Source organism: Pristis pectinata, chromosome 5, assembly GCF_009764475.1.
Source record: "Pristis pectinata isolate sPriPec2 chromosome 5, sPriPec2.1.pri, whole genome shotgun sequence".
Classification (NCBI taxonomy): domain Eukaryota; kingdom Metazoa; phylum Chordata; class Chondrichthyes; order Rhinopristiformes; family Pristidae; genus Pristis; species Pristis pectinata.
The window spans coordinates 71040162-71067506 of NC_067409.1; the positions used below are offsets into that span (position 1 = coordinate 71040162).

At 46.4% G+C, this 27345-nt stretch overlaps 1 protein-coding gene across 1 annotated transcript; it reads left to right on the plus strand.

Moving 5' to 3' along the window:
* Positions 1-7074: 7074 nt before the first annotated feature.
* Positions 7075-26734, plus strand: uba5 (ubiquitin-like modifier activating enzyme 5). Its single transcript, XM_052016761.1, is given in 12 exon segments — positions 7075-7394; positions 11547-11592; positions 11684-11773; positions 14261-14370; positions 15363-15449; positions 16873-16957; positions 17088-17192; positions 19389-19516; positions 19759-19894; positions 22190-22268; positions 25225-25331; positions 26387-26734. Coding segments are annotated over 12 exon segments (1140 nt in total). The 5' UTR covers positions 7075-7314; the 3' UTR covers positions 26474-26734.
* The last annotated feature ends 611 nt before the right edge of the window (positions 26735-27345 follow it).

The following is a 27345-nucleotide window of genomic DNA, read 5'->3' on the forward strand; positions in this document are numbered from 1 at the left end:
TTCACAAGGTCCATATCTTACTCTTCCCTTTCTTGACTGTTCTAACTCCATCTCAAAGGATAGACTAATGGTCAATAGCCCATCACAAGCCCACAGACCCCACAGTTATCTTGATTGCATCTCCTACCACTTTGCTTCCTGTAAGGACCATTCCATTTTCCCAGTTTCTCTGCTTCCATCATATTTGTTTTTTATACACCTGTCTCTGAGATGTCTTCCATTTCCTTGCCTATGGTTTCCCCTCTACCATAGTTAACAGATCTCTCACTTACATCTCCTTTATTCTTGAATGTCTGCTCTCACCTTTTCTCCTTCCATAACCAGGCACTTCTTCCCCTTCCAGCTTCCCAATGGAATCGTGGCCTGGTCTGTTCTTTGACCTCCACCACCTGCTCCCCTTCTCACAGAACATACCCATGGAATAGCGGAAGATGCAACACCTGCCCTATTACCTCTCCTCTTCCCACCTTTCAGAGACCCAAATGATCCTTCCAGGTGAAGCTTGGGCACTTTCCAACCTAGTGTACTGCATTTGGTCCTCACAATGTGGTTTCCTCTGCAATGGAGATACGAATTGCAGATTGGGTGAACATTTTGCAGAATTCCTCTTTAGTCCAGAAGAGTGACCGTGAGCTTAAGATTCTACTGCCACTCTGACTCCACTGAGTTTGGTCTCTTATATATTCTAACAAAGCCCAACCTAAGATTGAAGAACAGCAACTCACCTTCCGTCCAGGCATTCCATCAACACTGAATTCAATCATTTCAAATCACAAGCCTTTCCTGCATGTATCAGAACTGACAAATTAAAATGCAAAGACACCCACCGGTGATACTAACCCAATTTCTTTCTCCACATTTATTACCTGATCTGTTGGTACTTCCAGTATTCTCTTTTGTTTCGGACAACAGTTCTATTCTGCATCTCCATTCCAACATGTTCTTTATTCCTCTCTAATTGCCCTTATTCATCTATTAACTAGACTGCTTTGAAAGCAATTACCAAAGTATGGTTCAACAGATGAGACTCCTGCACCAAAACATTGATTGAATAGCCCAATCTCCATTGAGCCGGAATCCTGATTCAAGGACTATAGAACTAGAGTAGCAGGCACAGGGGAACACTGCCCTCTGCAGATTCCTCTTTGAGTTGTGCACCATCCTAATGTGGAAATATATCTCTGGTCCTTCAACAGCAATGAGTCGAAATCCTGGAACTCCATCCCCAACAGCACTGTGGGCGCACCTTCACCAGAAGGACTGTAGCAGTTTAAGACTGCAGTTCACCATCACCTTCTCAAGGGAAATTAAGTACGGGCAACAAATGCTCTCCTTGACACTCAGATGCAAATAAAAAAATAAATAGAACAAGACTTTCAATTAGAATGACTAACCTTGGTAGAGTGAGATGCCTAAAATTTAACAAGAACATATATTAGAGGATCAGTTGTGGAGTCACTCAGGAAATCCAGCAGGGCTGGCTTTAATAGCCTCGAGTTAATTTCCAGAGATTCCCTTGAACTGACGTTCTACAGCAGTCAACAGCAGGAAAGGGGAAACCCACGGCACAAAGGTCAGCAGACTTTTGTGGCAGCTTTCTTTAAAGTTAGTGATGGGCATCAGTACATCATCATGCACAATTCTAATCCATTAAAATTTCTCCACCAGAATTCCATGGTGTCATTTCAGGGTTGTCCTCCTCAGTTCTACCCCAACCCCTTGGCCTTCTACCTTAGCAGTTTTCTTCTGTTCTCAAATCTCTGGATCTCATTGGTATTGGTGTATTATTGTCAAATATACCAAGATAGTGAAAAGCTTTTGTCTGCATGCCATCCAGACAGATCGTACCACATGTAAGTACATTGAGGCAGTAAAAAGAACAGAATGCAGAATATAGTGCTGCAGTGACAGAGAAAGAGCAGTGCAGGTAAACAACTAACGTGCAAGGGTCACAAGGTAGATTAGGAGATCAGAGTTCAAGAGCTCATCTTTTAGTGTATGAGAGGTCCGTTCAAGAGTGGGATAGAAGCTGTCCGTGAGTCTGGTGGTTCATGCTCTCAAGCTTTTGTATCTTCTGCCTTTTCATTTACTTTGCATGGTTTCTTCCTATGGTTGAAGCTCCTGATATCAAAAGATTTTCAGTCATCACATCTCTTAATGGCTCCACCATACAGTAACCAGTCAATGGCACTTCACTGATAGCTAGCTTTCTCTGAACCCATTCTGCAGTACGAGAGGATATACTTGCTTATTCCCAGAAACTCAGGAGGCTCTTCCTAGTTTTATTCCCTCACCAACTTTCCCTTCTTCATACCAATGATCCTGTTTACTCATTGTTGTTCCATCAACTCTTTGCCTCACTGTTCCATCTGGCATTCAACAGTCTGCTTTAGATTGAATGTTCTAAGAATGGCAATCTAGACTGACCTGAATTTCTATAGTACCTTTCACATCTCTTTCAACTCATTCCAAAGTACTTTACAATCAACAAAGGACTTCAGAAGTGCAGTTGTTGATGTATTGCAGGAAGGTAAAACTCTTATAGAGACCATTATGATAACGACCAGATGTTTTGTGGGATTAAATATTGGCCAGAATAAACTGGAAAGACCACTATATTTCTTCAAAATAGTGCCCTAGGAAATTTTACATCCACCTGAAAGAGTAGGCAGGGTCTCAATTTAAGACCTGACCTAAAAATCCACATTCCCACAGGTCAAATGAGAGTAGGACTTTCACAGTGCATGGTAGGGCCCTGGGGAGTCTTGTAGAACAGAGGGACCTAGGAATACAAGTACATTGTTCCCTGAAAGTGGCATCACAGGTAGACAGGGTGGTGAAGGCGGATTTTGGCATGCTGGCCTCCATCAGTCAGGGAATTGGGTATAGTAGATGGGATGTTATGTTGCAGTTGTACAAGACTTTGGTGAGGCTGGAATATTCTGATATTGTGTTGAGTTTTGGTCACCCTGCTATAGGAAATATGCCATTAAACTGGAAAAAGTGCAGAGATTTATGAGGATGTTGCCTCGACTTGAGTTATAGGGAGAGGTTAAGTAGGTTGGGACTTTCTTCATTGGAGCATAGGAGAATGACATGTGATCTTATAGAGGTGTATAAAATCATGAGGGTCGTAGATATGGTGAATGTGCACACTCTTTTTCCCAGCGTTGGGGAATCAAAAACTAGAGGCCATTGGTTTAAGGTGAGAGTGGAGAGATTTAATAGGAACCGAGGGGCAAACTTTTCACCCAGAGAATCAGAATCAGGTTTATTATCACTGACTTATGTCATGAAATTTGTTGTTTTGCGGCAGCAGTACAGTGCAGAGATAAAATTACTATAAATTACAAAATAAATAAATAGCGCAAAAAAAAGGAATAATGAAGTAGTGTTCATGAACCATTCAGAAATCTGATGGCAGAGGGGAAGAAGCTGTTCCTAAATTGTTGAGTGTGGGTCTTCAGGCTCCTGTACCTCCTCCCGATGGTAGTAACGAGAAAAGGGCATGTCCTGGATGGCGTGGGTCCTTAGCAATGGAAGCCACCTTCTTGAGGCGCTGCCTCTTGAAGATGCCCTTGATGGTGGGTTGTGCCCGTGATGCAGCTGGCTGAGTCTACAACCCTCTGCGGCCTCTTGTGATCCTGTGCATTGAAGCCTCTGCTGACCTCTCAATGAGTGTTCTCCCAACTTCCCCTTCCTGAAGTCCACAGTCAAGCAGAGTGGTTAGTATATGGAATGAGCTGCCAGAGAAAGTGGTTGAGACAGGTACATTAACAACATTTAAAAGTTACTTGGACAGGTACATGGATAGGAAAGGTTCAGAGGGAGATGGGCCAAATGAGAGCAAATGGGACTAGCCTAGATGGGAATCTTGGTTGGCATGGACCAGTTGGGCTGAAGGATCTGTTTCTGTGCTGTATGACTCTATAAGCTCCAGTCTGGATTTATTTACACAAATTTAATATGTATATTGATCTATCTTGATCTCTGTCATTTGAAATTTACCTACCAATTTTTTTTCAATATGATCATGGCTGATATATGCTGGCCTCAACTCCTCTTCTGTGCCAGTTCCCCATAATTGGTATTGGTTCATTATTGTCACTTGTACCAAGGTACAGTGAAAAACTTGTCTTGCATACCGATCGTACAGGTCAACTCATTACACAGTGCAGTTACATTGAGTTAGTACAGAGTCCATTGTTGTAGTACAGGTAAAAACAATAACAGTACAGTACAGAGTAAAGTGTCACAGCTACAGAGAAAGTGCAGTGCAATAAGGTGCAAGGTCACAACAAGGTAGATCGTGAGGTCATAGTCCATCTCATTGTATAAGGGAACCGTTCAATAGTCTTATCACAGTGGGGTAGAAGCTGTCCTTAAGTCCTCAATCTTTCAAATATTTATCCATCTCCAACTTAAATATATCTAATGATCTGGGCTCCACCACCCTCTTCAGTTTTAAATGACTCATTTTGCAACTATGACTCTTGTTCATGATTCTCCCAATAGTGAAAATATCTCAACATGTATCCTATCAAGCCCACTTAGTGTTTTATACAAAGAGAAGCCTTTGAAGCAAATTGACTATAAACAAGCAGGTAGAGTGGAACCATAGAAATGCATCCAGCTGAATGACAGTACAAATCCCTTGGAGTAGATGGCATAGCCACTCAGTCAAAGGCTGCAAATGGCCCATGAAGATGAGGAAGATATGATCACATCGGATGTCAGTGGCAAGATCCCATGTGGGAGGTTGGTCAAGAAAGTAAAAGCCCATGAGATCCAAGGGAAAGTGGCAGACTGGATCCAAAATTGACTCAGTTGCAGAAAGCCAAGAGTGATGGTTGGTAAGTGTTTTTGTAACCTGGAAGTCCGTTACCAGTGGGATTTCACAGGGTCCAGTATTCAATGCCTTGTTTTTAGTAACTCTTAAATGAAAAACACAAAATTTATGTGATTGACAGCGAGGAGAAAACCTTTAGACTGCAGGAAGATATAGATGGTAGATATAGATCAATAAGGCAGGGAAAAAGACAAAAGGGATACTTTCCTTTATTAGTTGAGGCACAGAAATGAGCATACGAACAAATGTGTAAGTAGAAATAAGAGTAGGCCATTCAGCCCCTTGTGTCTGCATTGCTATTCAACAAGACCATGACTGACTTTTACTTCAGCCCCGACTTGCACTAACCCCTTAATCCCCTTGACATCCAAAAATTTATCAGCATTGCCTATATGCTCAGAGACTGAACTTCCAGAGCCGTTTCCACATAAAATTCCAGATATACTAACTCTGCTTGAAGAAGTGTCTTCTCACCTGTCTTGAATGAGTGCCCTCTTGCCTGGATTGGAGGACTTTTGTTTTGGGTAGAGATTGGATAGGCTGGACTGGAGCAAAGGACACTGAGGGGTAACCTGATACAAGTCTATGAGATGATGAAAGGTAATAAATAGGGTAGATAGAATCTTTTTCCCATGGTAAGGGTATCAAAAACAAGAGGGGATAGGTTTAATGTGAGAGGAAGGAGTTTTAAAGGGCATCTGAGGGGAAAAGTTCTTTTTACACATAGAGTGGTTGATATCTGGAATGCACTGCCTGAGGTGGTGGAATCAATCACTACATTTAAAAAGCATTTAGAGAGACACTTAAATAAGCAAGGTTTGAAAGGGCGAATGGGATTTGTGTAAAGGTCAGCATGGAATTTGATGGACCAAACAGCCTGTTTCTTTGCTGTACAACTCTGTGAAGTGCTTCCAGAAACACCAGTGGGGTGGGAACACCATAACTGCAGTCACAAGTGTCTACTTTGTGCAGATTATGGGCGCAGTCTGCTTCATCCCTCCTCACAGCGCCAGCCCCCATCCCATTCCGCGACCCTCCTCTGCACCGGGGCTCCGTTTCCCAAGGCAGGAGGAGCAGTCCAGAGGCGGCCTCAGGAACCCACTCAATGAAGGCTCATGTACCAGGTCGTATCTCAAACAGCGATGAGTCGGAGTATAGGAAGGAGATAGAGAGCTTAGTGAAATGGTGTCATGACAACAACCTTTACCTCAATCATGTAGATGCCACGGCCAAGAAAGCTCACCAGCGCCTCTACTTCCTCAGGAGGCTAAAGAAATTCGGTTTGTCCCCTTTGACTCTCACCAACTTTTACTGATGCACCATAGAAAGCATCCTATCTGGATGTATCATGGCTTGGTACGGCCAACTGCTCTGCCCAGGACCGCAAGAAACTGCAGAGAGTTGTGGACACAGCCCAGCGCATCACGGACACCAGCCTCCCCTCCTTGGACTCTGTCTTTACCTCTCGTTGTCTTGGTGTAGCAGCCAGCATAATCAAAGACCCCACCCACCCAGGACATTCTCTCTTCTCTCCTCTTCCATCGGGTACAAGATACAGGAGCCTGAGGGCACGTACCACCAGACTTAATGACAGCTTCTACCCCACTGTGATAAGACTGTTGAATGGTTCCCTTGAACGATGAGATGGACTATGATTTCACGATCTACCTTATTGCACTGCACCTTCTGTAGCTGTGACACTTTATTCCGTACTGTTATTGTTTTTACCCGTACTACATCAACGCACTCTGTGCTGACTCAATGTAAATGCACTGTGTAATGAATTGACCTGTACGACCGGTATGCAAGACAAGTTTTTCACTGTACCTCGGTACAAGCGACAATAATAAACCAATACCTCCACCTCCACACCACCGCCCTTCAGCTCCGCACTACAACCTAACCAGCTGTTTCCTCACGTTTTCATCTCCGTCCAACCGTGCTCCCGCTGCGGGGAAGACGACACCCCGCCCACAGATACGGTCACAGAGCCCACCGCCGCCCGGCAACGCCGGAAAGAGGGAGGTGACTGGCCCCGGACGGGTGGCGCCGAGAGGCGGGACAACACTGGGAGACGGGACCAGGCCGGGGGCGCGGTCTCCCCGGTGGCGCGCTCAGCGGGGGGGGCGGTCTCTCCGGGGGACGCAGTCAGCGGGGGGGGGGGGGGGGGCGGTCTCTCCGGGGGACGCAGTCAGCGGGGGCGCGCTCAGCGGGGGGCGGTCCCTCCCGGGAGCGTGGTCTCTCCGGGGGGCGTGGTCTCTCCCAGTCATGGAACGGGCCTGTCCTCCAGTCGGGTGCTGCTACGTCCTCTCCTTCCTTCGTGATGTCATCCGCGACCCGACACGTGGCGCACCGTTGGCACCGCCCCCCCCGTAGGTCCGTCCTCCTCCATCTTCGGCCGGCGAGCGGAAGCTGGTCCTGGGCCGGGGGTGGTTGTTGCTGTGATACCAGGGCCCGGTGGGGCGATGGCGGCAGAAGGCGAGCAGCGGGGCCGGCGGCCCGTGCTCCGGATGAGCGCGGAGGTGACGGACTCCAACCCATACAGGTGATGGTGCACCTGATGGCCACCGGCCAGGAATGGTCCAGGGAGCAGCAGCGGAAGGGAGGGGTGAGAGTGAATGAGGGAAGGGAGGGGTGAGAGTGAATGAGGGAAGGGAGGGGTGAGAGTGAATGAGGGAAGGGGGGGAGTGAATGAGGGAAGGGGGGGAGTGAATGAGGGAAGGGGGGGAGTGAATGAGGGAAGGGGGGGAGTGAATGAGGGAAGGGGGGGAGTGAATGAGGGAAGGGGGGGGGAGTGAATGAGGGAAGGGGGGGGAGTGAATGAGGGAAGGGGGGGAGTGAATGAGGGAAGGGGGGGAGTGAATGAGGGAAGGGGGGGAGTGAATGAGGGAAGGGGGGGAGTGAATGAGGGAAGGGGGGGAGTGAATGAGGGAAGGGGGGGGAGTGAATGAGGGAAGGGGGGAGTGAATGAGGGAAGGGGGAGTGAATGAGGGAAGGGGGGGGAGTGAATGAGGGAAGGGGGGGAGTGAATGAGGGAAGGGGGGGAGTGAATGAGGGAAGGGGGGAGTGAATGAGGGAAGGGGGGAGTGAATGAGGGAAGGGGGAGTGAATGAGGGAGGGGGGAGTGAATGAGGGAAGGGGGGAGTGAATGAGGGAAGGGGGGGAGTGAATGAGGGAAGGGGGGGAGTGAATGAGGGAAGGGGGGAGTGAATGAGGGAAGGGGGGAGTGAATGAGGGAAGGGGGGGAGTGAATGAGGGAGGGGGGGAGTGAATGAGGGAAGGGGGGAGTGAATGAGGGAAGGGGGAGTGAATGAGGGAAGGGGGAGTGAATGAGGGAAGGGGGGAGGGAGAGAGGGAGGGGAGAGGGGGGGGAGGGGGGAGGGGGGGGAGGGGGGAGGGGGGGAGAGAGGGGGGGAGGGAGAGAGGGAGGGAGGGGGGGGAGGGGAGGGAGGAGGGAGAGAGGGAGGGAGGGGGGGGGAGGGGGAGGGAGGAGGGAGAGGGGGGGAGGGAGGAGGGAGAGGGGGGAGGGAGAGGGGGGAGGGGGAGGGAGAGGGGGGAGGGGGGAGGGAGAGGGGGAGAGGGGGGGAGGGGAGAGGGGAGAGGGGGGGGGAGGGGGGAGGGAGAGGGGGGGAGGGAGGGGGGGAGGGGGGGGAGAGGGAGGGGGGAGAGGGGGGGGAGGAGAGGGGGAGAGAGGGAGGGAGGAGGGGGGAGGGAGGGAGAGGGGGGAGGGAGAGGGGAGGGGGGAGGGAGAGGGGAGGGGGAGGGAGAGGGGGAGAGAGGGGGGGAGGGGGGAGAGAGGGGGGGAGGGAGAGGGGAGGGGGGAGGGAGAGGGGAGGGGGGAGGGAGAGGGGGGAGGGAGGGAGAGAGGGGGGGAGGGGGGAGGGAGAGGGAGGAGAGGGGAGAGGGGGGGAGGAGAGGGGGGAGGGAGAGAGGGGGGAGGGAGGGGGAGACAGGAGGAGGGGGGGGAGGGGGGAGGGAGAGGGGGGAGGGAGAGGGGGGGAGGGGGGAGGAGAGGGGGGGAGGGGGAGGGAGAGGGGGGGAGGGAGGGAGAGGGGGAGAGAGGGGGGGAGGGAGGGGGGGAGGGAGGGAGAGGGGGGAGAGGGGGGGAGGGGGGAGGGAGAGGGGAGGGGGGAGGGAGAGGGGGGGAGGGGGAGAGAGAGGGGGGGAGGGGGGGAGGGAGAGGGGAGGGGGGGAGGGAGAGGGGGGGAGGGAGGGAGAGGGGAGAGAGGGGGGGAGGGGGGAGGGAGAGGGGAGGGGGAGGGAGAGGGGGGGAGGAGGGAGAGGGGGGGAGGGGGGAGGGAGAGGGGGAGAGAGGGGGGGAGGGAGAGGGGGGAGGGGGAGGGAGAGAGGGGGGAGGGAGGGGAGACAGGAGGAGGGGGGGGAGGGGGGAGGGGGAGGGAGGGGGGGAGAGGGGGGAGGGAGGGGGGAGAGGGGAGAGGAGGGGAGGGAGGGGGGGTCGGGGAGAGCTGGGGAGGGAGGTGTTGGGGTAGAATGAATGAATGGGAGGGGGAATGGTGTGGGTAGAAGACAGGAGGGGGAAAGAAGGAGTTGGAGTGCAGTGTGAGCGAAGAGGATGGGGTTTTATGCTGGTAGGAGAGGGAGGTGAGTGTAGGGAGGGATGAAGAGGTGGAATGATGCTGGGGAGGATTAGTGGGCTGGCAACAGTATTGATAGGGAGGGGATGTGTTGTGTTCACATCCATCTGTTTTATAAAGCCTGCTGCTTTTACGGAACTGCTGATTAGTGACGGTCCCACGTCTGGGGCAGTCTGCTGGCACTGGGAGGTCTGAGATTACAGGTGGAGACACAGACTAGCAGGTGCTGGAATCTGGAAAAAACAAACAAATTGCTGAATGAACTGAGTGGGTTGAGCAGCATCTGTGGAGGGAAAGGAAATGTTGACATTTTGGGACCCTCTGACTCGAACATTGCCATTCCTCCCCTCCCAAACAGATGCTGCTTAAACAGATTAAAGGTGGTCCATCTAATAGTGTTAGTCTTCTGGTGCCAAGGTCTAATCCCTGCCAAACACTGGATACAGTTGCTTGATTTTGACTTGTCATATATTGGGTCACTTTTTAGAACTTAAAAATTTAACATGCATCATTTATTAGGGTTATTGCACTAAATAGGAGCCAGTAAGGAGTTAAGGGAGGTGGTGGAAGAGTAAGGAAGAATGTTTGAGAATGGGGTGTGTTGTAGTAAAGTGACAGCCTCAGAGGAAAGGATTTCAAACTGTGACAGTAGATGGTGTGAAGATGAAACTGGCAAAGTCTGTGATTATTTACTATAGACTGCAGCCAGAGGCTTAACTATATCAGGATTTATCATAGAGCTGAAAATGATTGCAGATGTTTTGTGACAGCTGTTGAGAAAAAAAGCAGATGATGAGAAACAGGTGGAGATCAGGAGTAGGACCTCGTGCAGGTCAGTATCGTCGGAGTATATGTTGGGTAAAGCTTGAAGGTAAAGGTACAAATGAGTATTTTCATGTTTCTTCATTAACTAATTGCATAGGAGAGCAGAAAAGGGTTTGTGAGGCATGAGGGGTGGGGTTTTATGAATGGTCTGATATTCAAAGAAACAAAGGAAGTGCATCACCCTTAAAAACGTACATATACTCTGCACCTGCGTATTAAATCCCCTACAATTAGCCCTCTGGTCTTGTTGGAGATTTGCATGAACTGCAGAAATAGTCTAAGTTTACTTCTCTCCCTTGTACAAATTACTGGACAGGAAACTAGGTAAGGGAACATAGCTGAAGACCCAGCTCTCCAGGAATCTATAACAACAGTTATTAGTTACATGCATTCTCTTGCATTCACTGCAAACTATTTAATTTTTTGCTGCGTCAGGCAAAGAATCCAATGTTATTTCTTAAAAATGTCCCTTTCTACCAACAGTTCATGTTCTGAGTTTAGCTAGTCTTTGTTTCACTTCACAATTCTATTTCAATGTGGGTATTTCCCATGCTATCAACTCATCTAAAGTGACATACTATGCACTTCCAATATTTTGTTACTCTCCACTCTCACCCTATTTCCACAGTAATTACCTGTGAATACTGGTCTGTTAGTGTGGGTTTGCTGTTAGGGACATGGGTGGGCCCTGAGGACTCTATGGGATATTTTGGAGGCAGCTCAGGCACAGCAGGCTGAATGGTTTCATTCTGAACTGTAAGGTCCTTTGATTCTGTATCACTGATCACAGCTAACAGTAGGTGTTCCAAAACCTGACTTCATTGAAGACGAAGGGACAACAGGTCAATTAGTTATGACTGCGTGTTTTGTCAGTGTGTTCCCACACATCAAGGGCTCTCCGTCCTGCATGGTTAACAATGCTACAATGTTTACAAACCCACAGAGGCCTTCGTGTTGAATGACTTCATTTCTCTTAGATATATGTCAACCGTTTTCACCAAGTATTCCTCAGTTCCTTGACAAAAACATTGAAGTCCTGCCAATGGTCATTCCTGGCACCATGGTCTAAAACATGAAGATTTTCATAATATTTTTCAATAATTTTTCATGGTTTAACTGTTTCTTAACTGGCTCTTGCCAACAGTGAACTGAGAGAGTCAGTGAAGTAGGAACCGTCAAGAAAATTCCAGGTCCCTCTTTTTGTGAATTGTGATTTAAATATAGTTTGCACTGTGTATCTCTTTTATGCTTGTTTCATTATTTTTTGTTTGATTTAGCCGGCTAATGGCTCTGAAGAGAATGGGTATTGTTGAAGATTATGAGGTGAGATGGATTTGTAAATATTATTATGTTGCTTTTGGATGGTTTGACTAATGTGATGTCTGACTTGCATTTTCCTGATCTCTGAAAACAGAAAATCCGTCAGTTTGCAGTGGCAGTCGTGGGTGTTGGTGGGGTTGGAAGTGTGCGGCTGAAATGTTGACAAGATGTGCGCATTGGTAAGGTAATGCAAGCTTTCTTTTTCTTTTGATCTTCATCCTGCAACCAAAAAGAGAAAAGGCTGGCAAACCATTCTGCATAAATTAAAAGCAGGAGTTGGCCACTGTCAGGCATTGTCCTGCTTGGTCTTACTCAGGCATTTAATGGAATCATTCACTTTCATGCCTGATCTCTCTTTCAGTTCCAAAATCTATCTTTCTCACCTTTGAGAATTCACGGTGACTACAGATCCACAGGTCCTCTGGTTTAGGGAAAGCCAAAGATTCCCAATAGATTGCACAAAGAAATTTGCCCTCAACCTGATCCTGAATGTGTGATTCTTTTAACTTTGCCATGCTCAATCCAAGTTGAACGTAAAGACATGATGCAAGAAATTCTGCAGATGCTGGAATCTGAAGCAATACGCAAGAAGTGCTGGAGGAACTCAGCAGGTCAGGCAGCATCCACGATGTTTTGGGCCAAGACCCTTCATCGGGACTGGAAAGGAAGAGGGCAGAAGCCAGAATAAGAAGGTGGGGGGAAGGGGGAGGAGCACATGCAGGCAGGGGATAGGTGAGTTCAGGTGAGGGGGGGGAAGGATGGGGGGGGGAGATGTAATAAGCTGAGTGGTAATGGGTAGAAGAGGCAAAGGGCTGAAGGAAAAGGAATCCGGTAGGAGAGGGCAGTGGTCTGTGGAATAAAGGATAGAGGAGGGGAAGAGAGGAGATGGGCAGGTTATCAAGGCAGGGGAAAGAAGCCACGGGAATAAGGGAAGACGAAGGAGTCGGGGGGGGCGGGGGGGATGAAAAAGAAAGGGTGGGGTTACCGTAAGTTAGAGAAATCAATATTGAGGCCGTCAGGTTGGAGACTCCCAAGATGAAATATGAGGTGTTGTTCCTCCAACCTGCGCCTGGCCTCAGTGTGGCAGTAGAGGAGGCCATGGATAGTCATGTCAGTGTGGGAGTGGGATGTGGAATTGAAGTGGGTGGCCACCGGGAGGTCCTGGCTGTTGCGGCGGACGGAGCGAAGGTGCTCGACAAAGCGATCACCCAATCTGCGTTGGGTCTCACCAATGTACAGGAGACAGCACTGGATGCAATAAATTACATCCTCGGACCCATAGGTGAGTGTTTACATATTTTGTGGTCATTATACCATATTGTTCTTGAGAAATAAGGGTATATTTGTTTTAAGAGGTTATAGTGTGTAAGTGCTTAAGCAATAAAATGCTGATGATTTGTTAGCACTTGATTGACATTGTATTATGCATTATGGAAGAAAGCCATTCGGACCATCGAACCCATGCTTGTTCTTGTGTGAGCAGTCTCACCACCTTTTCCCTTACCCCAGCAAATTCTTTCCTTGTAGACACTTGTCCAGCTCCCATTTGAATGCTGTGATTGAATCTGCCTCCACTACTTTCCCTAGTGGTCCTCATTTCACTTTTGGTTCTTTTGCCAATCACCTCCATCTGTGTCCCCTGGTTCTTGAACCCTCTACCAACTACAACAGTTTCTGTCTGTACCTTTCATGATTTTAAATATCCCTCACAACCTCTTCTGTTCCGAGGAGAACAATGCAGCTTCTCCAGTCTATCCACAGAACTAAAGTCCCTCATCTCAGGAATCATTTTGGTAAATCTCTTCTGCTTTCTCTAAACCTTTTTACATCTTTCCTAAAGTGTGATGCCCAGAACTGGACACAATACTCTAGATGTGACCAAACCAGTGTTAGACCTACTTTAAATTACTGCAACAACTAATTATTTGCAGCCTTGATATCATATTTGACTTTGAACAGCTGCTGAAATCTCATCCATGTCTTTGTGACCTCTGGATGATATTCCAATTACTCTGAGATAGCCTCCCTCATTCTACCTTTCAAATTTTTCATCAGAATCCAAAACCCTGTGCCTGTGAACTGAATTGTACCAGGTCTCATTTACTCTTCAGCCTTGTTCTTTTGGTTCCAGTTTAAGCTTCACCTCTTGAACATCACAGATGTAATCACTCCACCACCGATCCCTCCCTCACTTTCCCTCCTCTCTGTCTTACTTCCTCCTTTTAAGATGCTCCTTAAAAGTGCTTTGACCAAACTTTTGGACATCTATCCTACAATCCTACAATGTGGCTTAGTGCTAATTTTTTTTTTGGTAACTCTGCTGTGAAACATCTTCAGAAGTTTCACCATCTGAAGGTTGTGTTGTATATATTAAGCAAAAGTAGAATATGTTTTCATTAACCCACCGAAAATCACTGACAACAACACCCATGAGCCATTTGTATTGGTTCCTTTAATGCTTGTGTACATGGGGTTGAAGCAGTTATTTACTAATGTTAATTCAATATTAATCATTGACTTGATACAGTGATAGACCAGGGAATATCCACCTGGTCTGTTAACCTGCTGGAATGTTGCATTATACACCTCGTTCTGAGTAGTCTGCAATGGGATATTTTGGGGTGGTTTGAATAGATTCAATAATTGATTAACCTACTTTTGCAACTTGCAGCTTTTGCTATTTGATTACGACAAAGTGGAACTGGCCAATATGAACCGACTGTTCTTTCAGCCTCACCAGGCTGGTTTAAGCAAAGTGGAAGCAGCGAAGCACACTCTGAGGTAAAGCTATGTATGGTTATCATCAGGAGCTTGAGTGTAAAGTGCAAAGTGAGGTATAATGTGGGGAAATATTTGTCCATTCTGGCAGGAAAAATAGAAATGGAAGCACATTATCTAAATGGTGAGAGAGTGAGGAGCTCTGAGGTGCAGAGAGATCTGGGTGACCTCGTACATCTTTTCATAAAAAGCTAACATGCAGGTATAGCAAGTAAGTATTAAAGTTAATAGTTATAGTTCGTTACTGGGGGAACTGAATGCAAAATCGGGATGTGATGCTTCAGTTACATAGGGTACTGGTGAGACCACATCTGGATTATGTAGACAGTATTGGTCTCCTTAAGGATGTAAATGCATTGGAAGCAGTTTGAGAAGATTTACACAACTGATAACTGCAATGGGCAGGTTGTCTTATCAGGAAAGATTGGACAGACTAGGCTGGTATAGTTCATAAGAGTGAGGGAGATTTGATTGTAACATACAAGATCCTGAGGAGACTTGGTAGTGGGAATATGGAAAGGATGTTTCTTCTTGTCAAAGAATCTAGAACTAGGGGTTTAAAAATAAATGGTTACTAGGGGTTTAAAAATAAAGGGTCACCTGCTTAAGATGGAGATGAGGCAAAAAAAGTTTCTGAGGGTGGTGAGTTTTTGGAAGTCTCCAAGGGTGGTGGAAGCAGAGTCTGACTATTTTACTACAGAGGTGAATACTTGATAAGTAAGGGGCTGATGAACCTGTGGAATTCTCCACAAGGCAGAGTCTATCACTGAGTATATTAAAAAAAAAATAGACTTCAAGACATAAAAGGCTATAGGGAGAGAATGGGAATATGATGCTGAGACAGAGAATCATCAATGATTGTATCCAATGGCAGGACAAGCTTGAAGGGCTGAATGATGCACTCCTGCTCTAATTCATATGTGCGATAAGGTCGCTAATGTTTTTACACAACCTACCAGGAGCTGAATGTAGATCTCCTGTTATTGAACTTTCAGGAACATTAACCCTGATGTTGAGTTTGAAGTTCATAACTACAATATCACAACAGTGGACAACTTTCAGCATTTCATGGATCGAATCAGGTTAGGTTTGTGACTCATAATAAATATTGTGTTTCTCTCTCCATGGATGCTAACCACCCTACAATTTCCAGCACTTTCTGTGCTTATTTCAGATATGTCTCCAAATGCTGCTTAACTGAATTTTCTCCATTTCCCTGCCATCTCTTAGCTCCAGAGAGTGTTTCTACTTACAGAGAAGGACAAAACTAGGATCCATCAATACACTGAGTCCAAAGGGAGATGGGTGGAGCATTAGAGAGCAGTGTAGAGTTTGTTTCCACTGGGGCGGTTGAAGCGAAAGCAGAAGCACGTTAAACCGAAGCTGAAAAAGTGCACGAGGGAGCAGGGAACAGAGATAAATCCAAAGGGAAACTTGTGAAGCATAAGGGGGCATGGTAGGGTACATGCTGAGATGTCTTCACTAGAGGAAGAGGTTCGAATGAGGGAAATTAATTGCAAGAGGCTGGACTTTTAAACCAAGATGCATAGGAATTTCTTCTCATAGAGGGTAGCGAATCTCTTCCTTATGGAGTTATGGAGGCTAGATATTAAAAGCATTTAAAGTGGAGGTAGATAAATCTTTGAAAGATTAGGGGATTGAGGATTATGGAGACCTGGCACACAGGAGAAGTTGAAGCCAGCATAGATTGGCCATGATCATATTGAATGGTGGGACAGGACTGAGGGGCCTGGCAACCTACTCCTGTGTTCGTAAATGCCAGCATGCACAGGCTGGGCCAAATGGTCTGTTTCTGTGCTGTATTTTGCATGTAAATTAGTATTCAGCAATAATTGCCTTTTTGGAAAAGACCTAGTCCTCTTGAATAGTCCTATTGTAGGTCCCCTCTTGAATTTGTACATGGAGTAAATTTACATACTGGCACATTTAACTTTTGATTTCTTTAACTTCTTATCCCATTAAAACCCACACAATATAAATGAGGGTTGACGGGGTAGATGCAGCGTTGATAACTCTCAGTCTCGGACTGGCTTGGCTCTCAGTCTCAAGAGACAGAGATGATAAGGAACCCCTTCACCCAGAGGGTGGTGAGTCTTGGGAATTCTCAACCCAAGATGCTGTGGCAGCTCAGGCACTGAGAATATTTAATGCTGAAATCAATAGATTTCTGGATATTAAGGGAATTGTGCAGGGAAGTGGTCAGCATGAACAGAGTCAACCAAAGGGCCTGCCTTTGTGTTGTATGACTAAGCGGAGCTGAAGCAGATGATTAGCTGTGATTCTACTGAATGTAGTGCAGACATGAGGGACCGAATGGTCTACTGCTTCCACTTGGGTCATTTCTAGGAGTTAGTCTGGGAATTTCAGTTTGTTTTAGAGGATTGCCCTGTTTATCATGGATCTTGGCAGTAAGATAAGACACTGATCTCAATCAGTCCCCTGACACAGGACACTAACTAGGCACTATGTCTTGATTCTAATTAGGAATGGTGGGTTAAACGATGGGAAGCCTGTGGATCTGGTACTGAGCTGTGTAGACAACTTTGAAGCACGTATGACAATAAACACCGTGAGTTGACATTACTTAATACAAGATTCCTAGTGCCACTGAAACAGTGGTTTATTTTTCAGTCTCTGTCAACTGAAGTTAATGATTTGCTGTAAGATTGTGTTTGAAGTTTTCTATATTTTTTGCCCAGGCTTGCAATGAGCTTGCTCAGGTGTGGATGGAGTCTGGGGTCAGTGAAAATGCAGTCTCGGGACATATACAGCTTCTCATTCCAGGAGAAACGGCCTGTTTTGCGGTATGTCCGTGTTTTCATCACATTGCTGTTCATTGTTGCAAATAAATCCTTGGATCACAGAATTTTCTAACTTCCCAGCCAAGAGGCAATACTGAGGCTGTGGCAGGGGAGAGCTGCATCTGTTAATGGAGACGCAAGAGACTGCAGATGCTCGAATCTGGAGCACAAAAAAACATTACTGGAGGTACTTAATGGGTCAGGCAGTGTTTGTGGAGGCAATGGGACGGTTGATGTTTTGGGTTGAGGCACTGCATCAGGACTGAGTGTAGAGAGGAGATAGCCCGTGTAACAAGGTGAGAGGGAGGAATGAAGCAGGAGCTGGTAGTTGATAGGTGGATCCAGGTGAGGAGGGAGATGATGAACAGACAGAGGAGGGGGAAGGGGGTTTGAGTTGGGAGACAGCGGCTAGTGGGTGATAGGTGGAACCTGGTGAGGAGGGAAATGGTGGGCAGATGAAGCCAGGTGGAGGTAGAGACATAGGCTGGAAGGTGATAGTGGAGACATGAGGCTGCAGATGGGGTACCACATTATCACAGTGATTTGACCTTTTAGAGTTCTTGTCACAGTAAAAACAAGTAATATTTAATCATTTTCAATGTTCTTGTGTAGATGCTGTTTACTGATATATACACACAGTTAATAGATCTGTTAGATTATTAATGTGCCATGCTGCTTTCGGTTAAAAGTCAGATAAACTTTACCAGTTGTCACTTTGTATTTTTGGAAGTTTTGAAACCCCTTCAGTGTTGGATGGACTGAAGTAGACAATGTGAAATCCTGTCTGGGTGCTGTTGAGATCATGTCCTCGTGAACGGGGTTATTTGCATGATTGGGCGGGGCTCAGCAACATCTATCCCTGTTTCTGGGCAAGGAGAGGATTTCCAAGATTAGTCCTGAGGGAACTTATACCCTCACAGACCTCATTGAAACATACAAAGTTCTTAAAGGACTTGATGTGGGGATGATGTTTCCCCTGGCTGAAGAGTCTAGAACTGGGGGGGGGGGGGGGGGGGGGGGCGGGGGGTCACAGGCTCATAATAAGGGGTAAAAAGGTCATAATATAGGAGTGAATGAGAAATTTCTTCATGCAGAGGTTGGTGAATTTTTGGAATTCTCTACCATGGAGTGTTGTGGAGGTTCAGTAATTGCATTCAATGCAGAGACTGATAGATTCTTCATATCATTGAATTGAGGGACTTGGGGATAGTACAGGATCAACCATGATCCTGTTGAGTGGTGGAGTAGGTTGGAGGGGGTGATTAGCCTAGTCTTGCTATTATTTTATTCTTGCATTCTTCCCTCCTGTCTTCTCAGCAGTATCTGCTGTTCCTGATCCTGAAGGAGGTTTGAGCTGTTTTTTCCATGAATGTAAATGAATTGATCTTGAGAGTTTGTTCACTGTACTCGTTAGAATTGATGGGGTGTGATACTTAATTTGTGGGTGTCACTGGAAAAGCCAACGTCTATTGCCCATCCCTACTTGCCCTTAAAGGGATGGCAAGCATCTTTCTTGAAACATTTTGTGAAGGAGTTCTCACAGTGCTGTTGGGGAGGGAGCTCCAGGATTTAGACCCAACTATGTATTTCCAAGTCAGGATGGTGTGCCTCTTGAAGAGGACCCCGCAGGTAGTGGTGATCCCACACTCCTGCTGTCCTTGTCCTTGTGGTAATGGGTTTGGGAGGTGCTGTTGAAGTAACCTGGATGAGTAACTGCAGTATGTTTTTGTAAATAGTTCACACTGCAGCCACTATCTGGCAGCAGTGAGGGAAGGAATGTTTAAGGTGGTAGAGGGGGTTCCAATCAAGCACTATGGAAGGTGTCAAGCTGCTGAGTGATGGAGCTGTGCTTGTACAGGCACATGGGGAGTATTGCATCATACTCCTAACCTGCCATGTAGATAATGGAAAGCTGGGTGTCAGTAGGTGAGTCACTCGCATGAGGATACCTAGCCAATGACCTACTGTGGTAGACATGGAGCTTATGTAGCTAGTTCAGTCAATGGTGAGCTGCAAAGTGTTGATGGTGAATCATTAGACAATATTAGTGCCATTGAATGTCAAGGTAAGTTGAGTATAGCTTGAGAGTTGTTGCAGATGGCTAATGCTGACCATGCGTGAATGTTACTGATCATATCTAAATAATTGCCCTGGTGGCTGGTCTTGATTTGTGATGCCTGCTGTTTGCTCCTTTTGCAGTGTGCACCCCCACTTGTGGTGGCTGCGAACATTGACGAGAAGACCCTGAAACGAGAGGGGGTCTGTGCGGCCAGTCTCCCTACCACTATGGCAGTGGTGGCAGGCCTACTTGTACAGAATGTCCTGAAGTAAGTAAGTAAACATTTAAACAAATGGCATTTACAACACACTTTTTCTCAAGTAGTCCTGTATGTTTGTAGTTAATACACAATGTGCAGAGTCTCAAACGGTGGCTTCTCTTGCTCTAACACAAAATGTTAAGTACTGGCATCAAATATGACTCAAGCAGATGAAGTTCAGGCAAATCTGAAACTGGTTGTTGTCCAGCTATCTAATGAGTAACTGTCTTATTTCCTCTTGCTTTTCCAAGGTACCTTTTGGGCTTTGGTTCTGTGAGTTATTATCTTGGTTACAATGCAATGCAAGATTTCTTCCCAACAATGATGATGAAGCCAAATCCAAATTGTGACGATCGAAGTTGCAGACTCCGACAGGAAGAGTACAAGGTGGGCCTCACTCAAGCAATAGGGAGCATTTACTGCCTGAGGAAAGTAAGATCGACTTGAATTTCAATGGTATCTTTTGGGACCTGGGGACATTCCAAAACACACTATAACTGAAGTTCTCAGGAAGTGTAGTCACTGTTTTTGTGTACAACAGCCATTTGCACACACCAACCCCCTTCTGAGCAACATGACAGCGACCAAAGAATAATAGCAACAAACAAGCTGGAGGAACTCAGCAGGTCAGGCACATCTGTGGAGGGAAATGGACAGTCGACATTTCAGGTCAAGACCCTTCATCTGCACTGGGAGTGCAGAGCTGTAGGTTCGGAGGGGCTGAGGTTGGAGTGGGTGAGGAGAATGGAGAAGTCAAGACGAAGTGTCGGCAGTTGGAAATGAAAAGGTCAAGAGGGGGTAAAAGGCCAGAAGGGGATGTCCAAGAGGAAGGAGGGTTAGAGATGGGAGAAAGGTTCATTGGGGGTGGGGGGGGGGGGGGTGAAGGTGAGGACTCCTTACCAAAGAAATGGGCACAGAGGCAACCGGGGAAGGGTTCAACATCATGGTGGGCCTGGAACTCATTGAGTTGCAGGCGCAGGGGTACAAAGGTAAAGCCTCTGCCTTAAGGGATACCTGACAGAGGTGTGCAAGATTTTGAGGGGTTGAGATAGGGTGGACACAAAAACTTTTCCCTTAGCAGAGGTATCTATAAACAGAGGCAATAAGTTTAAGGTAGGGAGTAGAAGTTTAAGGTAGGGAGTAGGAGTTTTAGAGGAGATCTCAGAAAGAGTCTTTCATTCAGAGGGTGGTTGGAATGTGGAATGCACTGCCTGAGGGCTGGTGGAGGCAGAGACTCTCACAACATTTCAGAAGTATCCGGAATGAGCACTTGAATCGCCACAACGTAGAAGGCTACTGGCTGAATGCAGAAATGTGGAATTAGTATAGATGGATGCCTGATGGTCAGCATGGCCCTTTAGCCCACCACGTCTATTTTCCAAGCTGTATATCTGTGAGAACCTGGAGATCTTATGTCCAACAGAGAGGGCAGAAAGGCCCTTGACTTCATGTTTCATCCAACAACTCCTGTGAGAGTGCAGCTCTACCTCTGTACTGCATTGGAGTGTCAGCCTCGGTGTGTGTGCTCAGGCCTCTGGAATGGGAGGAGCCCAAAGCCTTCTGATGGGGTGAGAGTGGGACCTAGTGAGCCACAACTGAAACTTGGAATTCCATACGAGTTTTTATTGAAATAAAATGCCTCATTCACAGACTGTGACCCTTCCATATCAGTACATTTATTCAGTACTTAATGTCCTTCAGGAATCCCCTGGGTTGTGGCTGAGAAGGTTTTTTGGTCATTTTTGAGGGGCATGTGGGCATTGGTGCCCAAGACAGATTAACCATTGCCTAACTCCCAACCAACTAAAGATGCTCAATTGGGTGACTGTTCTGCTATCCTTTGGCAATGAAAACAAAAATGGACATGTTTTTACCTCTTACTATACTTGCCAATCCTAGTGTGCAGGCACCACATCAACCACCCCAGTGGTGGCAGTAACAACGTGCATTTATATAGCACATATAATGTAGAAAATATCACAAGGGCCTTCAAGGGAACATTATAGAAAAGTTTCACACTAATTCACACATGGTGATATTGGCACAGGTATGAAAAACCTAGCCAAAAAGAGAGATTTTATGTAGTAAAAAAGCAACAACAGAGGTCAACAGATTAAATGGTTTGAGAGGGGATTTCCAGAGCTTTAGGTCCTTGGCTAATGGAGGCACAGCATTTTAAAATTTGGGGTACAGAGAAGCTAGAATGGGAGGATCATTAAAATCTCGAAGGCTACTGGTGTTGCAGAAGATTACACATAAAGGTAGGGATAAGGTCATGGGTGGATTTGAAACAAGCATGATATTTTAAAACGTATCATCTAACAGGGAGCCAGTTTAGGCCAACAAGTGTAGGAGTGATGGGTGAACAGCACTAGGTGTGATTTAAGACATTGCAGTAGAGTTTTGGATAACCTCATGTTTACATAAGATAGAGCCGGGTTAGATGCATTATAAAAAGTTATCTCCTTTCTATTCCATTATACTTCAGGGGAACACCCTTACTATCTCCTGTCCATTTCCTGTACTGCCCATTCAAGGGCAGGAGGTCCTGTGCCCCATGGAACCCCAGCGTCATTCACGCGGCATCCTCACAGGCAGACTCCCCATTTGGCTGGGGTTTGAAATTGATCATGGATAAGTTGATTCTTATTCCTTGTTCTTTCTCTTCACCATCTCTAACAGAAAAAAGAAGCAGAACAACCAAAGGACAAATTGGTGGTGGAGGAGGAAGAACAGGTTAAACATGAAAATAATGACTGGGGTGAGAACAGATTTTAATAAGTTCATCTCACTGATGTCAATGTAATTTTAGTATTTGTTCTAAATGCCCAGTGGGTTGTAGGTACTTCCCTGGGAAAGAGTGGTGCAGGAGATAAAAAGTCAAGGTTGGTCTGCTCCCAGCTGAAGACTAGGGGCATTATTTCCTCTCTTGGTTGAAGAGTGTGTTGTGCAGAAAGTCCACCAATGAAAATAACCAGTGATGGAAGAGCTTTGGATCTCCACTGGTCTTGAGTATAGGAACAATGCATTCCCAGTATTTAACCCTGCTTTTGTGGATGATCAAATTGGGCTTCCTCCTGAAGTCCCCACCAGCACAAGAGCCAGTTTCCAGCCAATTCCATTCATTTGTCATAGCAAGAAGCAGCTGAGAGCAGTGGACACAGCAAAGTCTAGACTAGCTGTCCCTCTAGCCAAGCTGTTTCAGTACAGTTACAACACTGAACATCTACCCAACAATGTGGACAATTGCTTGGGTATGTCCTCTTTACAGAGAGCAGGACGGCTTCAGTCCACTCAATCATCAGCAAAGTGATAGCACTGTCAACAATACTTTCTAACGAGTGCCACTTACTTGCTAATAACCTTCACACCAATGTTCATTTAGCTTCCCCCAGGACCACTCTGCTCCAGACCTTGTCACAGCCTTGGTCCTAAGATCAAAGAGCTGAATTCTAGAGGAAGGGTGAGAGTGACTCTCCCCAACATCAAGGCAACACTTGACAAAATGTGGCATCAAAGTGAAGCTGCACTTGATGGGAATCTAAGGAAAATATTCCCATGATTGAAGTCATACCTTGCACAAAGGAAGATGGTTGACCATCCCAGCCTTGGGACATCATTGCAGGAGTTCAAGATGCAAGAGAGACTGCAGATGCTGGAAATCTGGAGCACCACACACATAATGCTGGAGGAACTCAGCAGGTCAGGCAGCATCTATGGAGGGAAATGGGGAGTCAGCATTTCAGGTCAAGACCCTTTATCAGGACTGGAAAGAAAGAGGGGAGATAGCCAGTATAAAAAGGTGGGGGGGGGGGGGGGAAGGGTGGAGCAAGAGCTGGCAGGTGACAAAGGGCTGAAGAAGGTGGAATCTGATAGGGGAGGACAGTGGACCATGGAATGAAGGGAAGGTGGTGAGCAGGAATGTGGGTGATGGGCAGATTGAGGGTGGGGGAGGGGAAAGGAAAGGATGATGGGGCTCATGGGATAAGGAAGAAAAAAAGGAGGGAACAGAGGGGAGTGGTTACCAGAAGTTGGAGAAATCTCTGTTCATGCTGTCAGGTAGGAGACTACCAAGGCGGAACATGATGTGCTGTTCCTATAATCTGCGTCTAGCCTCAACGTGGCAGTAGAGGGCGTGGACGGACAAGTGGAATTAAAATGGCTGGTATGGCGGACAGAGCAAAGGTGCTTGACAAAGCTGGCCCCCAATCTGCGTCGGGTCTCACCGATGTAGAGGAAGCTGCACCTGATGCAACAAATCTCCCTGTGAGCAGCCATTTTAATTCCACTTCCCATCGCTGCACCGACATGTCTGTCCACGACCTCCTCCACAGCCAAGTTGAGGCTAAGTGCAGATTAGATGAACAGCACCTCGTATTCCACCTTAGTAGTCTCCATCCTGACGGCATGTATGTTGATTTCTCTAACTTCTGGTAACCACTCCCCTCTGTCCCCTATTTTTTCTATCTCATCCCACTGGCCCCATCACTCCTGTTTCCCCTCCCCTGCCCTCTTGATCTGCCCATCACCATCATATTCCTCCCTCTGGTTCCCCTTCTCATCTTCATTTCATGGTCCACTGTCCTCCCCTATCAGATTCCATCTTCTTCAGCCCTTTGTCACGTCCAGCTAACATGTGCCATCTCTTGGTCCACCCCTTCCCTCCTCACCTTTTTATACTGGCTAACTCCCCTCTTTCCAGTCCCAATGAAGGCTCTCGACCTGAAACGTCAACTGTCCATTTCCCTCCATAGATGCTGCCTGACTTGCTGAGTTCCTCCAGTATTTTGTGTATTACTGCAGGAGTTTCTCAGGGCAGTGTCTCAGGCCCAACAATTTTCAGCTGCTTCATTAGTGACCTTCCTTCCAACACAAGGTCAGATGTGTGATGTTCACTGATGATTCCACTATGTCCAGTTCCAATCCAGTGTTGGCTGATAGGTGGCACAAAAGTGCCAGGGTATATTCATCTCCAACAAGACCTTGACATTCAACACCATTACCATAATCGAGTCCCCCCCCCCCATCCCAGCAGTCACTATCATCTCACTGCACCAGCCACATTCATACCTTGGCTACAAGAGTGGGTGAGAGGCTGGCTCTCCTGCAATGTGACTTAGCTCCTGCCACCCCAAGGTCTTTCCATTAGCTACATGGCACTCATCTACCAACCCTCTGCCACAGCCCTATCTGTATTTTTAAACAGCCAGCATATCCACTGTGCAGTTACATTAAACTACCTTGTTACATTTGAACATTGTGATCTTGTAGATCCTTGAATTCCACTGTGCACAGTCCCTTGTTTGAACACTTCACCAGCTCATTGTAGAGTTTTCCCACAAGGAAGTGAGGGTGACAAGCTGAAAACCCAGATGTCACTACCTCAGCACAAGGAAGGACCCTGAGGTGGAGGATGATGAACTTTGAAATGACAGCTGGCTACCAGTGTAATTCTGTCTTTTCTCTGGCCATCAACTGGTGGGACTGTGGGTAGTTTAATTTGCAGCAGCTCAGTAGTGATCACCCTTGCCTTTCGGATATTTGGCATTCAAGCCCCACTTCAGAGAACTGAGCACAAATGTCCAGACCAACCTCCACTGAGATACTGAGCTCTGCAGTCTGGGCTGGGCTATACTTTGGATGCACTGAAGGCAGTTTGGTGGCTGCAGGGAACAGGCTAAAGTTGTGAAAGGTGCTGTACAAATGTCCTTTTTCAGGTATTGAACTGGTTTCTGAGATCTCTGATGAGGAATTGAAGGCTGCTTCAGGCTGTGTTCCAGATCTTCCTGAGGGAATCACAGTAGCTTACACAGTGCCTAATAAGGTACGTCATTTATTAATGCTAAAATAATATGCCTTGGAATGTCAACAAGAATGATTAAGAAAAATGTATCGTATTCATCTTAAAAACAAATTGTTTTGGTGACAGTGAGCAAAATGTTGAAGAATACGAACTATTTCCTTAGCCCTTGCTTCCTCTGCTTCCTGGCACCTTTGCTGTGAGGTTAGGCTGGGCTCACATTTCAATAGCCGGCAGTGTAGTATCAGGATGGCACGGCTTGCCGTTGAAACCTCATCTCTGGCTTTGTTCACAATCAGAATAAGATTTATTATCACCGACGTGTGACATGAAATCTGTTTTGCAGCAGCAGTACAATATAAAGACAAAAAATTACTATAAATTAAGAGGGTCCACAACCCTCTGCAGCCTCTTGCCATCCTGTACTTTGGAGCCTCCATACCAGGAGGTGATGCAACCAGTCAGAATGTTCTCCACCGTACATCTATAGAAACTTGAAAGAGTTTTTGGTGACATACTGAATCTTCTCAAACTCCTAACGAAGTAGTCGCTGGCATGCCGCCTTCGTGATTGCATCAATGTGTTGGGCCCAAGATAGATCGTCTGAGATGTTCAGGTCCAGGAACTTGAAGTTGTTCATCCTTTTCACTGCTGACCCCTCAATGAAGACTGGTGCGTTCTTTTGTAACTTACAGTAATTTTATGTCTTTGCACTGTGCTGCTGCTGTAAAACAACAAATTTCACATCATATAAGTTCAAACACTCATTGGGCCAACCTCCCTCCTTCAACCTGTCGCAAACTCAGTCACCCAAAGCTGTACCGTCTACTTCTAACTTGCACCAATAACTCCTGTGCTTGCTGATCTACAGACTCCCAGCTAAAATTCTCATTAAACCTACTTCTGACCAAGGTTATAGTTATCTGTCCTTGTATCTCCTGAGTGTTTTTTTGCCAAGGGAGTTGTTAAGGTTCCTGGGAGCTTTGTTATATTAAAGGCTCCCTGTAACTGGAAGTTGTTTTAGTGACTGACTGCACTTCACTTGTATTAACTTTCGCTCCTGTCTGTGACCTTGCTAGATGGATAATAGTGACGTCATTGGTGATACAGTGCAAGAGACAGAAGAGAGTCTGGAGGATCTCATGGCTGCAATGAAACGCCTATAACTATTTGCTATTCACAGTCGAGTTCACTGATTGGATCTTATAACCCAAGGCCCTCATTCAGTACATCTGAATCATGGTGTCTACAGCCCGTAGTGCTGGTGAATATAATTAAACTATTTTAAATCCTGTCTTTCACCCTGAGTTTTTATCCCCTTGAGGACTGTGCTCCATTGTCATCACTTCTTTGCATTCCCTAGGAAGCTGTTATGTTGTAAATGTCAGACTATGTGTAATTAAACTGTGCAAACTTGAGTAATGTAATCACTGCAGTGGTTTAAAATCCTTAACTTAAAGTAAATAATGGAAAATTGAGCTGTGATTATCATGGTGCATGTGGTACCCTGTTAAACTTTTGTAGGGATGAGAAGATGCCAATGATCCAGATTTGATTTTTACCATGGCCTCTTTCTGCAAATGTGTTCCATGCATAATTTCTAGCAGGCACTGGCATAGATCAGAGGGTGAGTGTTGGGTGACCAGCACTGAGATGCATTTATCATATCCTGACTTCATGAACCAAGGAACTGTCAAATCTTGGGCAACAAGATTTTATTTTAAAATTCCCAAAATAACTTAAGTGGACCAGTGGGAAGCTCAACAACACCAGCTGCTGAATTCTGGAAAAAAAATCAAAGAACTGTAGATGCTGCAAATCTGAAATAAAAGCAGAAAATGCTGGAAACACACAGCAGATCGTACAGTATCTGTGGAGAGAGTAGTAGTTAATGTTTCTGGTCTGGACCGGACCCTTTGTCAGAACTGTCAGATTGCATGTGTGGGACCTGCTAACTACTGCGATCAGAGTCATTTCCTCTTTTATGGCAGATTTGTATTGAACCAGGATTAGCTTTCTCAAATTTTGTATGTGATAG